This window comes from Giraffa tippelskirchi, chromosome 9 (assembly GCF_054371585.1).
Source record: "Giraffa tippelskirchi isolate mGirTip1 chromosome 9, T2T-mGirTip1v1.2.pri, whole genome shotgun sequence".
Classification (NCBI taxonomy): Eukaryota; Metazoa; Chordata; class Mammalia; order Artiodactyla; family Giraffidae; genus Giraffa; species Giraffa tippelskirchi.
Window position 1 is genome coordinate 50,799,205 of NC_137283.1, and position 20,968 is coordinate 50,820,172.

The window sequence follows — 20,968 nt, forward strand, 5'->3', positions numbered from 1 at the left end:
CATAGCAAAGACTTCTTACAAGCATTTTAATTCACCACAGCAAACTCTAGCACCATAGTATTTGCCAGGTCATATAGACCAATACTTTGACCACTTGATGTGAAGAACCGACTCACTGGAAAAGATCCTGATGCTGGGCAAGATTGAAGACAGGAGGAGAAGGGGACGACAGAGGATGAGATGGTTGGATGGCATCACCAACTCAATGGACATGAGTTTGAGCAAACTCCGGGAGTTGGTGATGGACAGGGAAGCCTTGCGTCCATGGGGTCACAAAGAATCGGACATGACTGAGCGACTGAACTAATAGACCAAGTGGGGCTTCCCAGGTGGTGCTGGTAGTAAAGAACCCTCTTGCCAGTGCAGGAAACATAAGAGACGTGGGTTCAATCCCTGGGTTGGGAAGATCCCCTGAAGGAGGGCATGGCAATCCACTCCATTATTCTTGCTCAGAGAATCCCATGGACAGAGGAGCCTGGCAGGCTGCAGTCCGTCAGATCGCAAAGAGTCGGACATGCCTGAAATGACTGAGCACAACACAGCACATAGACCAAGTGATGTGGCTGCTTCTATCACAGTCTGACTTTGCCTCTCTCTTTTTTAAAAGAACTATTGAGTTCTCTTCCTAGTCATTTTTAAAAATTATTTTATTTCTTTAGTTTTGGCTGTCTGTGCTGAGTCTTCGTTGCTGTGTGGGCTTTTCTTTAGTTGTGGCAAGCAGGAGCTACTCTCTAGTCACAGTGCGTAGGTTTTTTATTGCAGTGGCTTCTCTGGTCTCAGAGCATGGGCTCTAGGACTCACAGACTTTAGTAGTTGTGGCATGTGGGCTCAGTAGTTGCAGCTTCCAGGCTCCAGAGCACAGACTCAGTAGTTGAGACACACAGCTTGGTTGCTCACGTCACGCAAGATCTTCCCAGATCAGGGATCAAACCCATGTCTCCTGCATTGGCAGGCAGACTCTTTACCACTGAGTCACTAGGGAAGCCTCTGATTTTGTCCCTTGACAGAAGGAACTGCAAAGCATTGTGGCCACTTTTATGTATGCAATCTAGGTTAATCTTCTTTTCTCAAGAGTTTTAAATTTTATCACATTCTTTTTGCCATGTAAGGTAATATAGTCACAAGTTCCAGTGATTAGAATGGGAATTTCTTTGGGAAGCCATTATTCTGTCTACTACGAGGTTGTTTCCAGATGTTGGCTACCATGAATTTAGCTACTATAAACATTTGTAAAAGTATTTGTGTGTTTGTGCCTGTATGAGTGTGTACGTAAATCTTTATTTCACTGGGATAAATGCCCAGGAGTGCAATTACTGAGTCATATGGCAATTGTACATTCTGTTTTATAAGAAACTGCCGATCTGTTTCCCGAAGTGGCTGTAATATTTTACATTCTTACCATGGTGTATGAGTGATCCAGCATATCTGCATCCGTGTCAGTATTTGGTGTTGTCACGATTTTCAAAGTTTAGACAGTCTATTAGATGTGTAGTGATATCTCACTGTGATTTTAATTTGCATTTTACCTATGGCTCTTTGCATGTGGATGTCAATTTTAAAAAGATATCAGTATCATGCCTAATTCAGTGTTGCTAGCGTTCAGTGCAGCGTTTATATTGAGGACTTTAAATTTTTACTGCCAACAAGAAGGAGAGGGAAATGCCAGGAAAGGCCTAATCCAGCCCCTCAGGAAGTGATGGACGCATCTCTGTGCGGCAGTGGCATGGCTGCCAGTCTCTGAGGCCAGGGACCTTGGCCAGGGGATGTCAGGCATCTGGGAGTCACTCATTAATGAGTCCTCTCAGAGCCGAAGAAGAGAAAGGAGTCGCCTGAGTCACAATTCCGTGGCCCTGCCCGGCCCAGGCCCCGCCCCCCTGCTGACCCCACAGGCGGGGGCGGGGCGGGGTGGGATGGGTTTCCCCTCCACGACGGAGCCTTGTTTCCCAACCATCAGGAGGGCAGGCGTGCAGCCGCCCCGAGGGGTCGCCGCAGAGCCTGGAGGCCACTACCAGAGGTGCCATGGCATCTCCGGGTGTCCTCCAGGGCGGCAGCGGCTCCCTGGGCCTCCTGGTCTGGCTCCTGACCCTTCAACCTTGGCTCAGTGAGGCCCTGGTGGGCGGGGAGGGGGCGCAGGGCAAGTCAGCTCTGCCCTCACCCCCTCCACCTACCTTGGGGGGTGGCCGCGAGGACCCCGGAGCTCGCCGTTGGGAGCTGCCTCCTCCAGGAGCCCCGGGAACTTCTGGGGCCCCTGAATCCCGTATGACTTCGGTAGCCCCCAGTTTGGTGGCGTTTACCTTAAGTGACTCTGATTCATACAAGGCTATGACACCCTCACAGGCACCAGGAGAGACCAAAAAACCCCTCTTTCCTTCAGGTGATGTTTCCTGGCCAAGCCCTGTGGCAGAGAACTAGCCTGGCGTGAGGGGCAGTGCCCCCGCCCCGGGGGAGGAGACTCTCTCAGGAGGCACATGTTTTCCCTGGGCCATCGGAGCGGACCCGCTCTGCCCCTCAGATCTGAGAGGCCATGGCCATTCTCTGGGGAGTCTTAGGGGAATACAGATCTGACCTGGGGCTCGGAGGGGACACGGCATTGTTTTGAGGGTTCTGAGACTTATGAGGCTCAGCAGACTCTAGTGGTGGTGGTGTCAATGGCTTTACTTTCAGTCCTCTCCCTTCATTGACCTGCTCTAGCGTGTGGCCATCGGTCTGCGAGGATAGTTGGTGGAAGGCCGGCCGCAGAGAATAAGTGGCCGTGGCAGGTGAGCCTGCAGGTCAATCAAAGACACATATGCGGAGCCTCCCTCATTGCCAGCCAGTGGGTGTTGACTGCGGCCCATTGCATATTTGGGTGAGTTTTGGGGGCTCTGGGCTTTTGGCTTCAGATCAGGCTGTGTGGCCTGGAGCCAGTCCTAACCCCTTCCTGAGCTTTCTCTTCCTCATCTGAAACCAGGGGTCACAGTCCCTGACTATAGCTCTTCAGGCTATAGTCAGAGGTAGGTAATGTTAGGGCCCTTGATAGGCTGGAAAGTCAAAACCCCAAATCAGGTTCAAAGCTACTTTTTTTTTTTTTTTAAAGCCTGTGCTGATTAGCCTTCAAGTCAAGTGGCAAGAAGTGGGGAGAGATGCCAGCTGGGAAACAATATGGGCTCAAAGACTTACAAGAGGAAATATTTAAGGGGAATGGACAGTAGCTGATCAATTTGGCTTTGCTTCCAGTGGTTTCAAACTTCAATGAGCATGGGTACACCCACAGAACTTGTTAAAACAATAACTGTGTGTCTCCAACCCCAGAGTTTCTGATTCAGTAGGTCAGGAGTGGGACCTGAGAATTTGTGTTTCTACCAAGCCCCCATGTGATGTCATTGCTGCTCATCTGGGGACCAAACTTTGAGAACCACTGGATCAGGGGTCTGGGAAGGGATGTGGTCTGGAGGGAGGGAGGTGACTGATGAGCGGCTTTGGAGATAGGACCAGGCTGGGAGCCTAGAAGATGTGGAAGGGGAGTGTAGAGCTTCCAGAATCTCTCTGCAGCCATGTGGAATACACAGCGAAGATGGGAGACACACAGTTGGCGCATACCTCCACAATGGCTGTCACGGTCCCAGTCCAAGATATCGTTATCCACAAACATTTTAATCCTCTCGGACTAATCGAAAATGACATTGCCCTTGCCCTGCTCGCCTTCCCTGTGAATTTCTCCGTGAGCATCCAACCCGTGTGCCTCCCTGAAAAGGCTTTCATGGTCCAAGCTGGTACAGAGTGCTGGGTGACTGGATGGGGAAGACTAGAGGAAGAAGGTGAGACTGTGAAGCAAGATGGCACCAAACTTGGGCTAGGGAAGGGGCTGCCTGGTGCCCATGTGTGGGCCTCCAAGCTAAAGGGAGAGACAGGGAGGCAATTTTCTAGCAAGTAGGTAAGGGAGGAGGGTGGAGAAGATGCTGGTGGGAGTGATTTGATGGTGTTACAAATTTTTGTTAGTATGTCAGGACCTGGGGGCTTGAGTGACAAGCAAAGTGGGTTCTCTCCAGGGTGGATTTTTAAACTCAGAGGATGTTGATCTGCCTGCTAATCTGAGCTGTCCCAGATGGAAGTACTTGTCTTGGTGGACAGGGAGCTTCCTGTGACTGAGAAGAGGCCATTGAATGCCTCTGGAAGAACCTGTAGAGACTTCTATCCCTGGGGAGAGGGTGGATTTGGTACTCTTGGGGCACTATGTGTCATGAGAGTCTGATCCTGCTCCAAACTAAAAATATTTTACTGATGGACAGGACACCTGTTGCTATTACTAATGATGCTCAGAGTGACAGATATTTAGTTTTGATTTCTCAGGTTGCCTCTATCAGTTCTTCTCTACCTGTCTTGGTTTTGATTCTTACCACTCCTCTCACCATGTCAGCCCTGGGCCTCATGTCCTATAGTGTCAAATGGGAACAATATCCGCTGCCCCTAAGAGGGTGTCTGTATGTGAACACACTGTATTAAGACCCAGAGTGGGTACCAGGGGCACCTGTCTTGTCCCACTAGGCAGATCTAAACTACTCCTAAATTCTCTCTACAGACAAATCACCAGATTCTCCACAACAGCTTCAGGAGGCTGAGCTAAACATTCTTCGCTATGAGGCTTGTAATGAGGTGCTCAGAGAAAAGATGGAAAGTCAGTTTGATGTGGTCAAGAAGGGGACTGTCTGTGGTACCAGCTCCAAAGGAAAGGATGCCTGCCAGGTGAGCCCATGGGCCCTTTGCTGCCTTTGCATTTTGGTTGTCCTCCCAGATGTTCCTCATCCACAGGCAGTAGGACCTGCATGATCTGGCAGTGCCTCTGTCACTGTCTTCAAGTTGAGGGTTTAAGGGGACAAGCCACCAAGGCTCTGCTGGTCTGGTCTGACCTGATGCTTTGGTAGAGAGGACCTGATGCTGCCTAGAGGGAGACGGGAGGAGAGGAAATTCAGGCATGACATGCCAATAATACAAGTCATGTGTTATAACCTATTCTAAGTGACAGGCAATGAATACAGGGAAGGATTTTATTCATTATTAATATCTCAGAGTACATACATTTTCTTTGAGAATATTCAGTTTTTGGTATAGACTTTATTGATGACATATACAACTTTGGTAAATGTTATCAATTCTCAGATCTCATACACATGGAAACCTAGGGCTGGTGGAGCCCTGGTGGTGCCTGGGGAGCCACATGCATGTCCATCATCCCAGTGCCTTGCAGTGCTACAAGGCTGTTATGACGTTGATCCTCTTCCATCACTGTGTTTCTTTCTCTTTATCTAGGGAGATTCTGGGGGTCCCCTGGTCTGTGAATTTAATAATTCATGGGTCCAAGTGGGGATTGTGAGCTGGGGCGTTGGCTGTGGTCGCAGAGGGTATCCAGGAGTTTATACAGAAGTGAGTTTCTACAAGGATTGGCTCATTGCTAGAGTGAGTCAGGCCACTCATACAGACTCAACGGGCTACTTCAGCCTGACTCTGTGTCTGGTGCTGCCTTGGAGCATCCTGCTGACCCCATGATCACCCTGGTCACATTTCTTCCAGTTTCTGAGTCTCAGACTAGCACTGCCTCTGACCTCTGACTCCTACTCAATGCCCTATCCTCAGTCTCATTTGGAATCCACTGACCGTGTGGAGACTGAGGAATGGAAGCAAGAAACCTTGAAAGTTTCCCAGCCTGCTGCTCTAGAAACCTACCTCATCCACACCTACACCTGGGTTGTGGTCTGCCTGCTGAGAAGGAGTGGCTGAAACAGTCCCAGCTGGATGGACAGTGACCTGCCAGGTGATGCTTCATGAATCTTGGAGACCATCTTCACATCATCCCCGGAAGCAGCATTATCTGACACTTTATCATATCAGTGCACATGGTGATTGTTGGAAAAGACCGAGGCATCACCTCGTCCACATGTGACGCAGTTGTCTGGGGTGGCGAAAGGTCCCCTGCTTCCCGATGTGGACCCATCTTTGAGGGTCCAGCCTCTGCCACGCAAGCCTTCCTGGGGCAACTCAGTCTCGGAACCCCCTTCCCAGTGCTCCAGTGGCCACATCCAGCCTCACCCCAAGTTGTGTTGAGATATTAAGGAGTATGGAGGTTTCTGATCTCAATTCAATAAATGCTTAGAGAGTCTCTTCTGTGTTGTGAAACTGCTTTTCTGAAGGTTGTGGGGTTGCATATAACATGCTATAGAGAACTAGTTTCCCATTTAGCTGAGGGACCTTTCATGGTGTCCATTACTCTCTAGAAAGTGGGAGATGAGGAGCCTGTCTACCTGGATGGAAGTCTGATGGTGTCTTAGGCAGTGGGTCCAGCGGCCTCTTTTAGGCATTAGAGCTCCTCTTGTAGGCGTCAGCATCGCTCCAACTGGGGCTGTTGGAACTGAGTTTGGATGGGAGCATGGAGGCAGGAGGGTAGAGACGAGGGTGTGACCCACTCACACAGCCTTGCACCGCTCACGCTGCCCTGTGATGGACATGCCTGGAGGAGACCCCGTGGTCCTGGTGACAAGAGACCTGGAACCCAAAGACCTGAGTTCTCACAGGGTTAGGATGGAAGGTCTGGCTCTGTGTGTGTGTGTGTGGCTTCTCCATCAGCAGACCTAGGGCCCCATAGTCACCTGGACTGGCTGCTGATCTTTTCCCAGGCTCTGCATCCTGTCCACCCATCCTTCCTTGGTCTGTGTTCAAGCTTCCAGATATAAGTGGACTTCAGAGGAACCATGGGCTTCCCAGGTGGCTCACTGCTAAGAATCTGCCTGCCAGTGTAGGAGACGCAGATTCGATCATGGGTTGGAAAGATTCCCCTGGAGTAGGAAATGGCAACCCACTCCAGTATTCTTGCCTGGGAAATCCCATGAACAGAGGATCCTGGCAGCTACAGTCCATTGGGTCGCAAAGAGTCCGACATGACCGAGCACGCACAGTTACGTTCTTGTACTGATGTTTACAGAAATGAACAGTCGAGCGGACTCGGAGGCCTGAGTCTGGCTGTTCCATAGCATTCTCACATGCAGCTTTCTTTCAGAACAAGCTCCCCTGTTCTTTCCAGTGATGTTCTGTTGCTGAGAATGTCAGTATGGCTCCTCATTTCCCGCTCTCTGCCTCCACATTGGCTGAGACTCAATATGAGCACTGAGTCCTCACCAGAGTGTCTCCTGTGGACGACCCTGGGCTGTGAAATGTGGTTTCTCCTGGGCTCCCCAGACTCTGATGGCCCTGGGCAGGTTCCCTACTCTGGTTTCCTCTTGGTGACATTTTGTGCTCAAGCTTAGGAGACTCTGTGTTTCCCTCCTCAGTCTTCCCCCTTCCAGTTCCAGGTTTCAGATAGAGCAATTTGAGGGAGTGAATGAATGGAAAGTGAATACTGACCTCTCCTCTGTCACCTTACTCCTTTCTCTCAGGGTCTCTCAGCTCATCGCTCTGCCCCCCTTTTCCCTCCCAGGTTGTCTTGTCAAAGAGGGAAAATCCCACATGGGAAGCAGATGTTACAGCCCCTGCTGGGAGGAGAAGTCACAAGCCCTGGGAAGTCTACAGCCTCAGTGTGGGTGCACTTTGTTTGCTGATAGTAGAATGTTCTTCCTGTGGTGGGCAAGGGATTTCAGTTCAAGTAACTTAGATGTTGAGCATCAGCCTCTGGGTCCTAGAAACATCAGGCACGGCCTCTCAGAAACATGAGCAGCAACTTCCAGTGTAATGGCAGTCATTTTTACCCTTTCTGGCAAATATATATGGACTTTCTGTTGTGAATTAGGGACTAGGCTCTGAGCAGAAAGACGTGGGGCTCAGGAGGGAGGGAAGAGGTGGTTATTAGGATGACCCTTAGGTCAGGGCTTGGTGGCTGGATAGAACCACCCTCTGAAAGAGCTAGGTAATAGGGAGAGGAGGAGATTGACAGGCGGGAAGTGAGTTCTAGTAAAATTGTTGGACTTCAAAAGACAAGGACACAAAACCCAACACAAAATGCTGCAGGTTTCCAGTCATAAGGAGTAGTGAGGCATACCAATGTGAGTTTCTAATGCCCAAATTGTGGTTTGAAATAAAAATTTTCTGCCCACAGAAACCAGGGCTTCTTAGAGAAATAGCTTGAGTAATATCCAGGGGTGGGCCAGGAAATGTGTGAATTCACCCTGAAATATCCTGTCACTCCAGATGGTGAGCAAGGTCTCCAAATGACAAGGATCCTAGGATCATGTCCGAAGGACTCAGGAGCTCAGTAGTGAAGTGTGGCATTTCTGCCAAGTCACACCTGTTCTCCAGCATCTGTGAATATGGTCATAGCTCCCTCACTGGCAAGCGCTGCACTCAGTTCACTCAAGATGACACCCCTTCACAGCAGGTAGCCCATGTTAAATGTCTGTCTGTCAAGCAGGAATGTGAAGGCCCAGCCTCCTTGCCTCCTTTTAGGACAACTTGGAAGGGCTTCCTGAGGATCAGCTGAGACCTCAGTTGCAACCCCATGACTGCTAAGCTTCTATTGCCCAGTTGTGCCTCACCTGCTCCCTTCCTGGTGTGAATCCTCCCCAGAGCCCTCCTCAACAAACCCTGGCATACAGATCTGTCCCAAAGTGTGTTTCCAGGGGACTGATCTAGGACCCTTGGTCAGGCCAAGGTAGGACAATCTGACTTTCAGTGAGTGCTTCAGTTACCGATTGCTGGGTGACAAACCACTCTAAGACCTCGTGGTAAAATCTTCAGGTTTTGTGGTGATATGTTGTATGAAGCAGCTCTGAGCACTGAATTAGCCAACTCTGAAGAGTTGCTTCTCAGGCAAATGCAGGATTAGACTCCTGGGAACCTCTGATCACAACATTTTCACCAAGTGATAAAAAGGGAATCTTATTTTATGTTTCTTTTTGCTTAAAAGCACTTTATTTGATACACTCTGTTGATTCAGTGCCATTGACCTCGTGGCCAACAGCAGGGTAGTTCATACCTGTGTGGAGGTGACCTAACCCATCTGTTTTCTCTGCAGTGTGCATCCCAGGCTGGAGCCCTCAGGAGTGCTAGATAGCACTCCAGCAATATGAGTGGAGCCTTTTAAAACAGTGAACTCACCAGCAAATAGCACAGAAATGCAAAAATATGTCACTGAGTAGACTAGGATTCGGACATCTGTTTATAATATGAGAACTGAGACAAGAATGCCCAGCAACACCTTTGGTGACTTCACCTAAGAACATTACTTCCACTGTATCTACTACGAAATGTCCCGTCATTTTCATTTTTTTCTTCTTACTTTTTTGTTTTAAGAAATTTTCTGATATTGTACTTTGATCTTCTTGTTTTCATGTTTCTTTATTTGATGTTCATTGAGCTTTTTAGCTCTCTGGAGTTACAGCTTTTATCACATTTGGAGAGTATTTGCTATTTCTTCTTACAATATTTTTGTCTCTTCTGTCTTGAAACACTTTGGAAGTTCAGTGACCCACATATTAGTCCCCAGCTCACAGTGCTGTTTCTTTATGCTTTCTTACTGGTGTTTCATTTGAGATGTTTTTTTTTAATTGTCATGCCTTTGAGTTTGTTAATGGCTTCTTCTAAATGTTTATTATGGTGTTAATCCCATCATAGTGTATGTTTTCCGTCTCACACATGCAGGCTTTTATATCTAGAGTTTGGTTGGAGTTCTCTTAGATCTTCAGCATGTCTACCTAATGTTTGAGTGTGTATGTAGCACTCAGTCCTAGTGGCTGTTTTACTATTCTGTTAATGCCTGTGCATTTAACGTTTGTGTCAGTTCTGGGTTTGTTGTGATTGACTGACTATTGCCTTAATGGGTTGTATTTTCTTGCTCCTTGAGTGGTGAGTATTAGGTGATTAGATACCAGACATGGTGACCTTTACCTGGTGTTTGATATTTTCCTAGAAATATTCTTGGGCTTTATTTTGGGATGCAGTTAAATTCCTTGGCAACTCTCCCCACTCTCTGTCTGCACTGCAGCCTTGAAACTGTCTCAGGCAGTCAGCAGAGGCAGTAGTAGGGCTCACTCACTCAATCAGCAGTCTGTCCTTCGTGGCCTGATGTCTAGTGTCTTAAAAAGGGTTGTTTCATATTTTTGTCATTTTTTGGCTTTTTGAGGCAGGAAGGGCAATGCCTGTTGGTCTCTCTTGGCCATAGGAGAGTTCACAGATGCATTTAGTAGTATTCTTTAAGGATTAAACATATGCTTAAGTTGCTTCCCTTTTTTCATTTTGTAATATGTTTTTTCTCTTGTTTTCTAAAATGTCTCTTATTAAGCTTTTCAAAGAACAGAGTTCAGATTGTGTCAATACTCTCTTTAATTTTTCTCTATTTTATTTTTTCCTGTTCTTGTTTTTCATTATTTCCTCCTTTCTCCCAAACTTTTTCAATGAGTTTACTCTATGGTTTTTCCCCCATTTTTAGTTGAGTTAGCTCATTTGTTATCAGTTCTCTTTGTTTTCTGATATAGTCACGGCTATAAATTCCTTTCTGGGACTACTATGGGTGTATCACGTACAATTTCATAGGTAATGCTTTCCTTGGTATTGATCCCCAAAATGTCAAATTCCCTCATGATTTCCTATTTTTTTTAAAATAATTTCTTAGTTTTTACAGGAGGACCATTATCTAGAGTTTTGGCTTTGTTTCAGGAAGAGGTTTTTTTTTTTTTTTTTTAAGTTGATTTTCATGTTATTGAAGTGTGGCTCATGAACAAATCAACACATTGATTCCTTGAGATTATTGATTTTTTTGAGGGCCTTGATTCTGAAAGTTCCCTATGTATTCAATAAGAATTTGTGGTCTCTGTTGGTAGTTGTAAAATTCCTCATAGTGCAGTTAGGTCTAGGTGATGAGTAGTGAGTCAAATAGTCTATATATTTGCTTACTTTTGCCTATGTAAGTTGTCAGCTCCCCAAGAGCAGAGTATAAGAAGCCCCAGTTCCCATAAGTTGGTCCCATTTGCTTTACCTTTTAAAGGCTTGTCATTGCATCCTCTTCTTCATGTCTTGTTCTTACTGTAATTCCCGTTGTCCCTTGTACAACGTTTGCCTGAAATGCTCCATCTAATAACCAAATTGTTACTCTTAGCTTTTTTTTTTTTTTTGGCACCAGTGTGACCTGACATTTCCCTTTCTATTCTTTTATTTTCCATATAAAATAAAATAAAATAAAATAAAATTCATTTTATTTTCCATGTATCTCTTTGTATAAATTTGTCTCTTCAGAGAGTCTATTTCTGGACCTTGCGTGTTTCTCCAATATGAAATTCCTTTTGTTGTCTGGTATGTTTTACTCATTCACATGTATTGCAGATGCTACTATATGCAGACTCAAAACTGCTGTTTTCCCCTGTATTTTCTATTTACCATACTTTCTTCTTCTTCTTTTTTTTAATCTTTAAATCATTCATTGGGCAGATTGCTTTTCTTTTCTTTCTTTTTTTTAAAGGGTTCCTGTGGTTATATCACGCTGAGGGATATAATCCAGAATATCTCTAAGGTGAAGGACTTAATTATATGTTGAGGGGTCTTAAGAACACGAGCTAGAACAGGTCTTTGTTGAGTAAGCTGGAGGGGAAGATCTTGGAGGAACCTCTTTGGGATTCGTCCCCGGTCTGGTGGTGTGATCCCGCCAACAGGAGGGCAGGCGCGGAGCCTCCGCGAGGCGGCGCTGCAGAGCGCAGAGGCGAGCAGAAGTGCCCATGGCGGCCCCAGGTGGCCCCCGCTGTGGCGGCTCGTTGGGCCTCCTGGTCGGGCTCCTTGTCTTTCAGCCTCTTCTCAGTGAGGCCCGGGCAGGCAGGAATGAGAGGAGAATGGTCTTGGGCTCCTCATCTGGGGGTGGGGGTGGGGGTGGGTCATGGGATTTGGCGGGTGGGTCATGGGGGATGGGAAGTGGGGTTTGAGGGTGAGCAGAGTGCCATGCCAAGAGCCCAGTGATGTCTGGGGTGCATTTGGGTCAGCGCCTCTTCCCATTGTGCTTTCATCTTCCCCAGGTGAAGGTGATGGACCCAAGGAGGCTTCTACAATGAGCCCCACATTGCAGGGGACCCCCTCAACTTCAGGACACCCGAAATCCGTGAATGTTCCAGCACACACTGTATCTCCTGTTCCTCCCATAACTCCAGCGGGAGAGACCTTGAAACCTGCACAGACTGCTACTTTTGAACTGCTGCCTCCTCAAGGTACCGCTTCTGTGCAGGATGGCATAGGCCTGCCTGGAATCCCCTGAGGCATACTGCCTGGCCGACAGGGTGCTGAAGGGTCAGGCTGTCCTGGCAGAATTGAGAGCAAACCTGGCTCTGCCCTGAAGCAGGGTGGACGTGGTGTCGGTGATGTTAGAGAGGTACTGGTAGTAGTGGGGGTGGAGGAGGTGGAGGAGGTGGAGGTGGTGGAGGTGTTAGAAGGGAGGCAGCAGCTTCACCTCCAGTCCTTCTTTTTCCTGAGCCCAGGAACATGTGGCCATCGGATTATGAGGATAGTTGGTGGAGTGCTATCCCCAGAGACAAAGTGGCCCTGGCAGGTGAGCCTGCAGATCAGCAATGTCCACAAACGCGGAGGTTCCCTCATTGCGCCACGTTGGGTACTGACGGCAGCTCACTGTGTAAGAGGGTAAGTTTTGGGGCGGTGGGCTTGGGCTGCAGGTCATGCTGACTGACAAGGAGCTAGGCCTGCCCCCTACCTGAGCCTCTACCCGATCTCTCCATTCTTTACCTTAAAATGAGGTCACAGCCCCGAGTTTGTATTCACTCTGAGTGAAACACGAGTCTTGGATTTCTACCAAGATCCCGGGTGCTGTTCTGTGGTCCTGGGACCTCACTCAGAGAATCACTGACTCCAGTGGTTAGGGATGAGGAGGGGATGTGGTTTAGAGGGAGGAAAAGGCTGATGGCTGGTGTAGGAGATGGGAACAGGCTAGGAAGAACCTGGAGCGGGTGGAGGGGAGTGTAGCCCCTCCAGCATCTCTGTGAGGGGCATGTTGTCTTCCCACAGCTATGAGGAATATACAGTGCGGCTAGGAGACACATTGTTACAATCGAATTCCCAAAAGGCAGTGGTCATTCCAGTTCAAGACATCGTTTCCTATAGCTACTATACTTCTTACACTATGAGGCATGACATTGCCCTTGTTCTGCTGGCCCACTCTGTGAATTATTCTGCGTACATCCAGCCAGTGTGCCTCCCTGGGAAGGATTTTGAAGTGAAAGCTGGGACACCGTGCTGGGTGACTGGATGGGGCCGAAGTTTACAATTTGGTGAGACTGGCAGGCAGGATCTGAGGGGGGATGTCTGATGCCCTGGGGTTGGCCTGCAGGCTGAAGGGAACCCGTGGGCATTGCCTGTCCTGGAGTCTGTGCCCTGTACAGACACCTGTCACTGCTACTGTGGATACTCAGAGTGACACTTGCTTTTGTATCAGGCCTTGTAAGAAGCCTTGTCTCTTGGTGTCCTGATACGTTCCTCCTTCTGACTTGGCTTTGCTTCTTACCTCGTCTGCTCCCTGTGTCAGCAGTTGGCCTCAGGTCCTTCTGTGTCAAATGGGACAGAACCCACTGTCCTTCCTTCTCTAAGAGGGAAGGAGTGTGAATGCCCTGATCAAGACCCACCGTGGGATCTAGGGGACCCTGTCCTGTTCTACTCATGCAGACCCACTGATTACTGAATGTCTCTCTGTAGAGCCATCACATTTACCTACTCTTCAGGAGACTGAGCAAGTCATTCTTTACTACATGAAATGTAATAGGATGGTCAAGAAACAGGCAAATATATTTCCCAAGGTAGTTTGTAAAGGAATGATCTGTGGCTATCATGAAAAGAGTGGAGGTCCCTGCAAGGTGAGTTGATGGGTCCTTGTCATCTCTGTATTGAGGTTGTGCAGTTTCCTCATTCCCCAGTAGCAGGGCCTGGGTTATTTCCTATCTCTTCTTTCAGCCTTTACTTTAGGAGATTACCCGGGGAACCCCTCAAGACATCTCTAGCAAGCCTGGCCTGTTCCTCCAATAGGGAGGAGCCCCACATCCTGGGGGTGCTGCCAGGGTGAAGTGAAGTTGGGGGTGATGGTGATAACCGTGTAGTTCCTATAACTGAGTTCTTTCTATAGTCACTTCCTGTGCCAGTGTCAGCGTTCACCCACATTAGCTCAGTTTCCCAGCTCACAACCCTGTCACATAGACATACATCTTATTATACAGATGTGGTTCCTCCAGAGACATAAGTTCCAGGTCCCCCTGGGAGTGCCTGTAGGAGCCCTGGGCCCACAGCCTCCCCTCTGCCCCGAGCAGCCTTCCTGAGCAGGGGACCGGGGACAGGTCTCAGAGGATGAGTGTTTGGATTCTGGCAAGAGGAGAACATCCCTGTTGGGAGGGGGAGCAGTGAGTCCGAGGCTCAAGGTCTGAAGCACTGGTCATGTTTAGGGAATGGGTTTCAAGTCTGGAGCAATGAGGAGGCCAGTATGGCCAGAGTAGGGGCTGGAGTCAGAATGTGTGGCCTGCAATGCTGTGCTGTGGTTCTTGGTCCTGTCCAGGCAGGCCTGTAGGCCACCAGAGCAGTGCTGGGGAACATCAAGCAGTGTACATCACTCCTTGATGTGCAGTATGTGTGTGAGCTGGGGGTTTTGCAAGTCTGGATGTGTTTGGAGACAGGGGCCACTGGTAGAGTATGTAGTTGAATGTGTGGAATTGGGACTGGGAGAGATTTCAGGGTAGAGGTGAGGACTGTGGAGCTCCCATGCAGGAATGATAGTGAGAGAATTTCACAGCTGAGGAGGTCCAGGACTGACCAGTGGAATAGACTCTGGCCTTAGCGCCCAAGAAGGGCTCTGGAAGCTACTCACAGTGCCAGGGGATGCCCCTTTAGTTGTTGGGTAATGGAAGGTTTGGAGAGGGGCAGGGGCAGGGGAGGGTTAGGGCACTGAAGGAGAATTTGCACATATCCCGACAGAACTGATGTTTAGGGCTTACTGGCCTTATAGCTCCTGTAGGTTCCTGAGCACCTGGGAAGGAATAGTATTTCGCAGGTGATGTTAAAGTTTTCAGCTCTCAAATGTCATTCAAGGAAACCTGGGCCTGGTGGGTACCTGAGGAAAGACCTTGGTGCCTATCTCCCCAGGACATTATGAACTATCAGTCCATTCCGATGAAGATCCCTATTCGTTCCTGTGTTTGTTTGTCTCTTTTTTTTTCTCCAGGGAGATTCTGGGGGTCCCCTGGTCTGTCAGTTTAATAACACATGGATCCAGGTGGGGATTGTGAGCTGGGGTGTTCACTGTGCTTTGAAAGAAGTGCCTGTAGTTTACACAGACATTAGATTCTACAAGGATTGGCTTTATGGTACAATAAGTCAGGCTTCTATTCTGGGTTCAGGAGGATTCTTTATCCCACTGGTGTGTCTGGTGTTGGCCCTGAGCATCCTGGTGACCCTGTGATCACCCTGGTTGATACTGCCTCCTGTTTCTGAGTCTTATGCTAGTACTGCCTCTTCCCTCCCACTCCTACTCAATACTGTTTCCTCAAATCCATTTGGGATCCACTGACCCTGTGGAGATCCACATGACAGAGAGTTGGCAGCAGTAGTGAACTCTGAAGGTTTCCCAGCCCACTACTCCAGGAACCTTCCTCATTCACGCTACACCATGGCCACACTTTGTCTGCCGGGAAGGAGTGGCTGAAACAGTCCCAGCTGGTTGGACGGTGACCTGCCAGGTGATGCTTCATGAATCTTGGAGACCATCTTCACATCATCCCCGGAAGCAGCATTATCTGACACTTTATCATATCAGTGCACATGGTGATTGTTGGGAGAGACCAAGGCATCACCTCATCCACATGTGACACAGTTGTCTGGGGTGGCGAAAGGTCCCCTGCTTCCCAATGTGGACCCATCTTTGAGGGTCCAGCCTCTGCCACGCAAGCCTTCCTGGGGCAACTCAGTCTCGGAACCCCCTTCCCAGTGCTCCAGTGGCCACATCCAGCCTCACCCCAAGTTGTGTTGAGATATTAAGGAGTATGGAGGTTTCTGATCTCAATTCAATAAATGCTTAGAGAGTCTCTTCTGTGTTGTGAAACTGCTTTTCTGAAGGTTGTGGGGTTGCATATAACATGCTATAGAGAACTAGTTTCCCATTTAGCTGAGGGACCTTTCATGGTGTCCATTATTCTCTAGAAAGTGGGAGATGAGGAGCCTGTCTACCTGGATGGAAGTCTGATGGTGTCTTAGGCAGTGGGTCCAGCAGCCTCTTTTAGGCGTTAGTGCTCCTTTTGTAGGCGTCAGCATCGCTCCAACTGGGGCTGTTGGAACTGAGTTTGGATGGGAGCATGGAGGCAGGAGGGTAGAGACGAGGGTGTGACCCACTCACACAGCCTTGCACCGCTCATGCTGCCCCGTGAGGGACCTGCCTGGAGGAGACCCCGTGGTCCTGGTGACAAGAGACCTGGAACCCAAAGACCTGAGTTCTCACAGGGTTAGGATGGAGGGTCTGGCTCTGTGTGTGTGTGTGGCTTCTCCATCAGCAGACCTAGGGCCCCATAGTCACCTGGACTGGCTGCTGATCTTTTCCCAGGCTCTGCATCCTGTCCACCCATCCTTCCTTGGTCTGTGTTCAAGCTTCCAGATATAAGTGGACCTCAGAGGAACCATGGGCTTGCCAGGTGGCTCACTGCTAAGAATCTGCCTGCCAGTGTAGGAGACGCAGATTCGATCATGGGTTGGGAAGATTCCCCTGGAGTAGGAAATGGCAACCCACTCCAGTATTCTTGCCTGGGAAATCCCATGAACAGAGGATCCTGGCAGCTACAGTCCATTGGGTCGCAAAGAGTCCGACATGACCGAGCACGCACAGTTACGTTCTTGTACTGATGTTTACAGAAATGAACAGTCGAGCGGACTCGGAGGCCTGAGTCTGGCTGTTCCATAGCATTCTCACATGCAGCTTTCTTTCAGAACAAGCTCCCCTGTTCTTTCCAGTGATGTTCTGTTGCTGAGAATGTCAGTATGGCTCCTCATTTCCCGCTCTCTGCCTCCACATTGGCTGAGACTCAATATGAGCACTGAGTCCTCCCCAGAGCGTCTCCTGTGGACGACCCTGGGCTGTGAAATGTGATTTCTCCTGGGCTCCCCAGAGTCTGGTGGCCCTGGGCGGGCTCCCTACTCTGGTTTCCTCTCAGTGACATTTTGTGCCCAAGCTTAGGAGACTGTGTTTCCCTCCTCAGTCTTCCCCCTTCCAGTTCCAGGTTTCAGACAGAGCAATTTGAGGGAGTGAATGAATGGAAAGTGAATACTGACCTCTCCTCTGTCACCTTACTCCTTTCTCTCAGGGTCTCTCAGCTCATCACTCTGCCCCCCTTTTCCCTCCCAGGTTGTCTTGTCAAAGAGGGAAAATCCCACATGGGAAGCAGATGTTACAGCCCCTGCTGGGAGGAGAAGTCACAAGCCCTGAGAAGTCTACAGCCTCAGTGTGGGTGCACTTTGCTGACAGTAGAATGTTCTTCCTGTGGTGAGCAAGGGATTTCAGTTCAAGTAACTCAGATATTGAGAATTAGCCTCCAGGTCCTAGAAAAGTCAGGCATGGCTTCTCAGAAATGAGAGCAGCAACCTCCAGTGTAATGGCAGCCATTTTTTACCCTTTCTGGAAATATATATGGACTTTATGTTGTGAATTAGGGACTAGGCTCTGAGCAGAAATAAGATGTGGGGCTCCGGTGGGAGGGAAGAGGTGGTCATTAGGATGACCCTTAGGTCAGGGCTTGGTGGCTGGATAGAACCACCCTCTGAAAGAGCTTGCTCCTTGGAAGAAAAGCTATGACCAACCTAGACAGCATATTAAAGAGCAGAGGCAGTACTTTGCCAATAAAGGTCTGTCGAGTCAAAGCTATGGTTTTTCCAGTAGCCATGTATGGATGTGCTGCTGCTGCTGCTAAGTCGCTTCAGTCGTGTCTGACTCTGTGCGACCCCATAGACGGCAGCCCACCAGGCTCCCCCATCCCTGGTGTTCTCCAGGCAAGAACACTGGAGTGGGTTGCCATTTCCTTCTCCAATGCATGAAAGTGAAAAGTGAAAGTGAATTTGCTCAGTCGTGTCCGACTCTTAGCGACCCCATGGACTGCAGCCCACCAGGCTCTTCCATCCATGAGATTTTCCAGGCAAGAGTACTGGAGTGGTGTGCCATTGCCTTCTCTGATGGATGTGAGAGCTGGACTATAAAGAAAGCTGAGCACCAAAGAATTGATGCTTTTGAACTGTGGTGTTGGAGAAGACTCTTGAGAGTCCCTTGCACTGCAAGGAGATCCAACCAGTCCATCCTAAAGGAAATCAGTCCTGAATATTCATTGGAAGGACTGATGCTGAAGCTGAAACTCCAATACTTTGGCCCCCTGATGCGAAGAACTGACTCCTTGGAAAAGACCTTGATGCTGGGAAAGATTGAAGGCAGGAGGAGAAGGAGAGGAGAGAAGAGAAGATGAGATGGTTGGCTGGCATCACCGACTCAATGGACATGAGTTTGAGCAAGCTCTGGGAGTTGGTGATGGACAGGGAGGCCAGATGTGCTGCAGTCCATGGGGCTGCAAAGAGTTGGACACAACTGAGCAACTAAACTGAACTGAACTGAAAGAGCTAGGTAACAGGGAGAGGAGGAGATTGACAGGTAGGAAGTGAGTTCTAGTAAAATTGTTGGACTTCAAAGAACAAGGACACAAAATTGAACACAAAATGCTGCAAATTTCCAGTCATAAGGAGTAGTGAGGCATACCGATGTGAGTTTCTAACGCCCAAATTGTGGTTTGAAATAAAAATTTTCTACCCACAGAAACCAGGGCTTCTTGGAGTAATGATTTGAGTAATGTCCAGGGGTGGGCCAGGAAATGTGTGAATTCACCCTAAAATATCCTGCCACTCCAGATGGTGAGCAAGGTCTCCAAATGACAAGGATCCTAGGATCATGTCCGAAGGACTCAGGAGCTCAGTAGTGAAGTGTGGCATTTCTGCCAAGTCACACCTGTTCTCCAGCATCTGTGAATATGGTCATAGCTCCCTCACTGGCAAGCGCTGCACTCAGTTCACTCAAGGTGACACCCCTTCACAGCAGGTAGCCCATGTTAAATGTCTGTCTGTCAAGCAGGAATGTGAAGGCCCAGCCTCCTTGCCTCCTTTTAGGACAACTTGGAAGGGCTTCCTGAGGATCAGCTGAGACCTCAGTTGCAACCCCATGACTGCTAAGCTTCTCCTATTGCCCAGTTCTGCCTCACCTGCTCCCTTCCTGGTGTGAATCCTCCCCAGAGCCCTCCTCAACAAACCCTGGCATACAGATCTGTCCCAAAGTGTGTTTCCAGGGGACTGATCTAGGACCCTTGGTCAGGCCAAGGTAGGACAATCTGACTTTCAGTGAGTGCTTCAGTTACCTGTTGCTGGGTGACAAACCACTCTAAGACCTCGTGGTAAAATCTTCAGGTTTTGTGGTGATATGTTGTATGAAGCAGCTCTGAGCACTGAATTAGCCAACTCTGAAGAGTTGCTTCTCAGGCAAATGCAGGATTAGACTCCTGGGAACCTCTGATCACAGCATTTTCACTGAGTAATAAATATGCAACCTTATTTTATGTTTCTTTTTGCTTAAAAGCACTTTATCTAATACACTCTGTTGATTCAGTAAGGCGATGGCACCCCACTCTAGTACTCTTGCCTGGAAAAGCCCATGGACGGAGGAGCCTGGTGGGCTGCAGTGCATGGGGTTGCGAAGAGTCAGACATGACTGAGCGACTTCACTTTCACTTTTCACTTTCACGCACTGGAGAAGGAAATGGCAACCCACTCCAGTATTCTTGCCTGGAGAATCCCAGGGACGGGGGAGCCTGGTGGGCTGCCGTCTATGGGGTCGCACAGAATCGGACATGACCGAAGCGACTTAGCAGCAGCAGCAGCAGTTGATTCAGTGCCATTGAACTTGTGGCCAACAGCAGGGTAGTTCATACCTGTGTGGAGGTGACCTAACCCATCTGTTTTCTCTGCAGTGTGCATCCCAGGCTGGAGCCCTCAGCAGTGCTAGATAGCACTTCAGCAATATGGATGGAGCCTTTTAAAACAGTGAACTCACCAGCAAATAGCACAGAAATGCAAAAATATGGCACTGAGTAGACTAGGATTAGGACATCTCTTTACCATATGAAAGCTGAAACAAGAATGCCCAGCAACATCTTCTGTGACTTCAACTGAGGAACATTGCTTCCACGGTTTCTATGTCCTGTCATTTTTATCTTTTTCTGACTTTTTCATTTGTTTTGAGCAATTTGCTTACGTCGTACTTTGATCTTCTTGTCTTCATGTTTCTTTTTTTTCGTGTTCAGGGAGCATATTGTAAGATCTCTGGAGTTACACTTCTTACCAGATTGGAAAATATATAGAATTATTTCTTTGACTGACTACTTTTGATCCTTCTGCCCTGCTATACTTTGGAAGTTCAGTCACATGTGTATTTGTCCCCAGCTCACAATGTACTTTATGCTCTTGTATCAGTGTTTCATTATGAAATTGTTTTTAACAAAATTGTCCATCTTTGAGTTGCCCAATCCATTCTTAAAATTGTTTATTATAGTGTTAAACCTATCATCAGTGTACCTTTTTCATCTCATACATGCAAATTTTCATATCTAGAGTCTGATTGGAGTCCTTTTACATCTTCAGAATGTCTACCTAAAGTTTAATTGTGTATGGTAGGACTCAGTTCTAGTGGCTGTGCTATTGTTCTTGCCTGTGCATTTAACATTTGTATCAGTTCTGGGTTAATTATGATTGTTTGATTAATCCCATGATAGGTGTATTTTCCAGCTTCTCGAATGTGGGTGTTAGGTGATTAGATACCAGACATTGTGACCTTTACAATGGTGTTTGATATTTTCCTAGAAATATTCTTGGACTTTATTTTGGGATGCAGTTAAATTCCTTGGAAACTGATGTTCTCAGGTCTTGTTTTTACCTTTTTTAGCAGGCCTGGAGTGATTCTCAGTGTAGAGACTAT

General features: G+C 48.3%; 2 protein-coding genes across 6 annotated transcripts; both read left to right on the forward strand.

The window, feature by feature from the left end:
* The first annotated feature begins 1,945 nt into the window (after positions 1–1,945).
* Positions 1,946–6,133, forward strand: LOC145520140 (serine protease 44-like). The gene is made up of 6 exons (XM_081525910.1): positions 1,946–2,374; positions 2,692–2,848; positions 3,532–3,797; positions 4,559–4,722; positions 5,287–5,400; positions 5,548–6,133. Exons 1-6 carry the CDS (start codon positions 2,020–2,022, stop codon positions 5,752–5,754), a joined length of 1,263 nt encoding a protein of 420 aa, XP_081382036.1. The 5' UTR covers positions 1,946–2,019; the 3' UTR covers positions 5,755–6,133.
* A 5,497-nt stretch (positions 6,134–11,630) lies between these two features.
* LOC145520141 (serine protease 44-like) lies at positions 11,631–20,552 on the forward strand. 5 transcript variants are annotated; one of them, XR_014064249.1, is made up of 7 exons: positions 11,631–11,745; positions 11,958–12,146; positions 12,414–12,573; positions 12,955–13,217; positions 13,639–13,796; positions 17,315–17,452; positions 19,965–20,552. XR_014064249.1 is itself a non-coding variant. In XM_081525913.1 (6 exons), exons 1-6 carry the CDS (start codon positions 11,667–11,669, stop codon positions 17,393–17,395), a joined length of 930 nt encoding a protein of 309 aa, XP_081382039.1. In that variant the 5' UTR covers positions 11,631–11,666; the 3' UTR covers positions 17,396–18,766. The 5 variants fall into 5 exon arrangements, 4 of the variants coding, with proteins under 4 accessions (XP_081382039.1, XP_081382037.1, XP_081382038.1 ...); XM_081525913.1 differs by lacking the exon at positions 19,965–20,552 and having other exon boundaries at positions 17,315–18,766; XM_081525911.1 differs by lacking the exons at positions 17,315–17,452; positions 19,965–20,552 and adding an exon at positions 15,149–16,007.
* The last annotated feature ends 416 nt before the right edge of the window (positions 20,553–20,968 follow it).

What these genes read in the sequence shown, in the direction of transcription:
- LOC145520140 (XM_081525910.1), top strand. Translation starts at nt 2,020, where the DNA reads ATGGCATCTCCGGGTGTCCTCCAGGGCGGCAGCGGCTCCCTGGGCCTC. An exon ending in AAGGAAAGGATGCCTGCCAG is followed by an intron (nt 4,723 to 5,286) that starts GTGAGCCCATGG and finishes CTCTTTATCTAG; the next exon opens with GGAGATTCTGGGGGTCCCCT. An exon ending in ATCCAGGAGTTTATACAGAA is followed by an intron (nt 5,401 to 5,547) that starts GTGAGTTTCTAC and finishes CATTTCTTCCAG; the next exon opens with TTTCTGAGTCTCAGACTAGC.
- LOC145520141 (XM_081525911.1), top strand. Translation starts at nt 11,667, where the DNA reads ATGGCGGCCCCAGGTGGCCCCCGCTGTGGCGGCTCGTTGGGCCTCCTG. An exon ending in TGTCTTTCAGCCTCTTCTCA is followed by an intron (nt 11,746 to 11,957) that starts GTGAGGCCCGGG and finishes CATCTTCCCCAG; the next exon opens with GTGAAGGTGATGGACCCAAG. An exon ending in GGGCCGAAGTTTACAATTTG is followed by an intron (nt 13,218 to 13,638) that starts GTGAGACTGGCA and finishes GTCTCTCTGTAG; the next exon opens with AGCCATCACATTTACCTACT.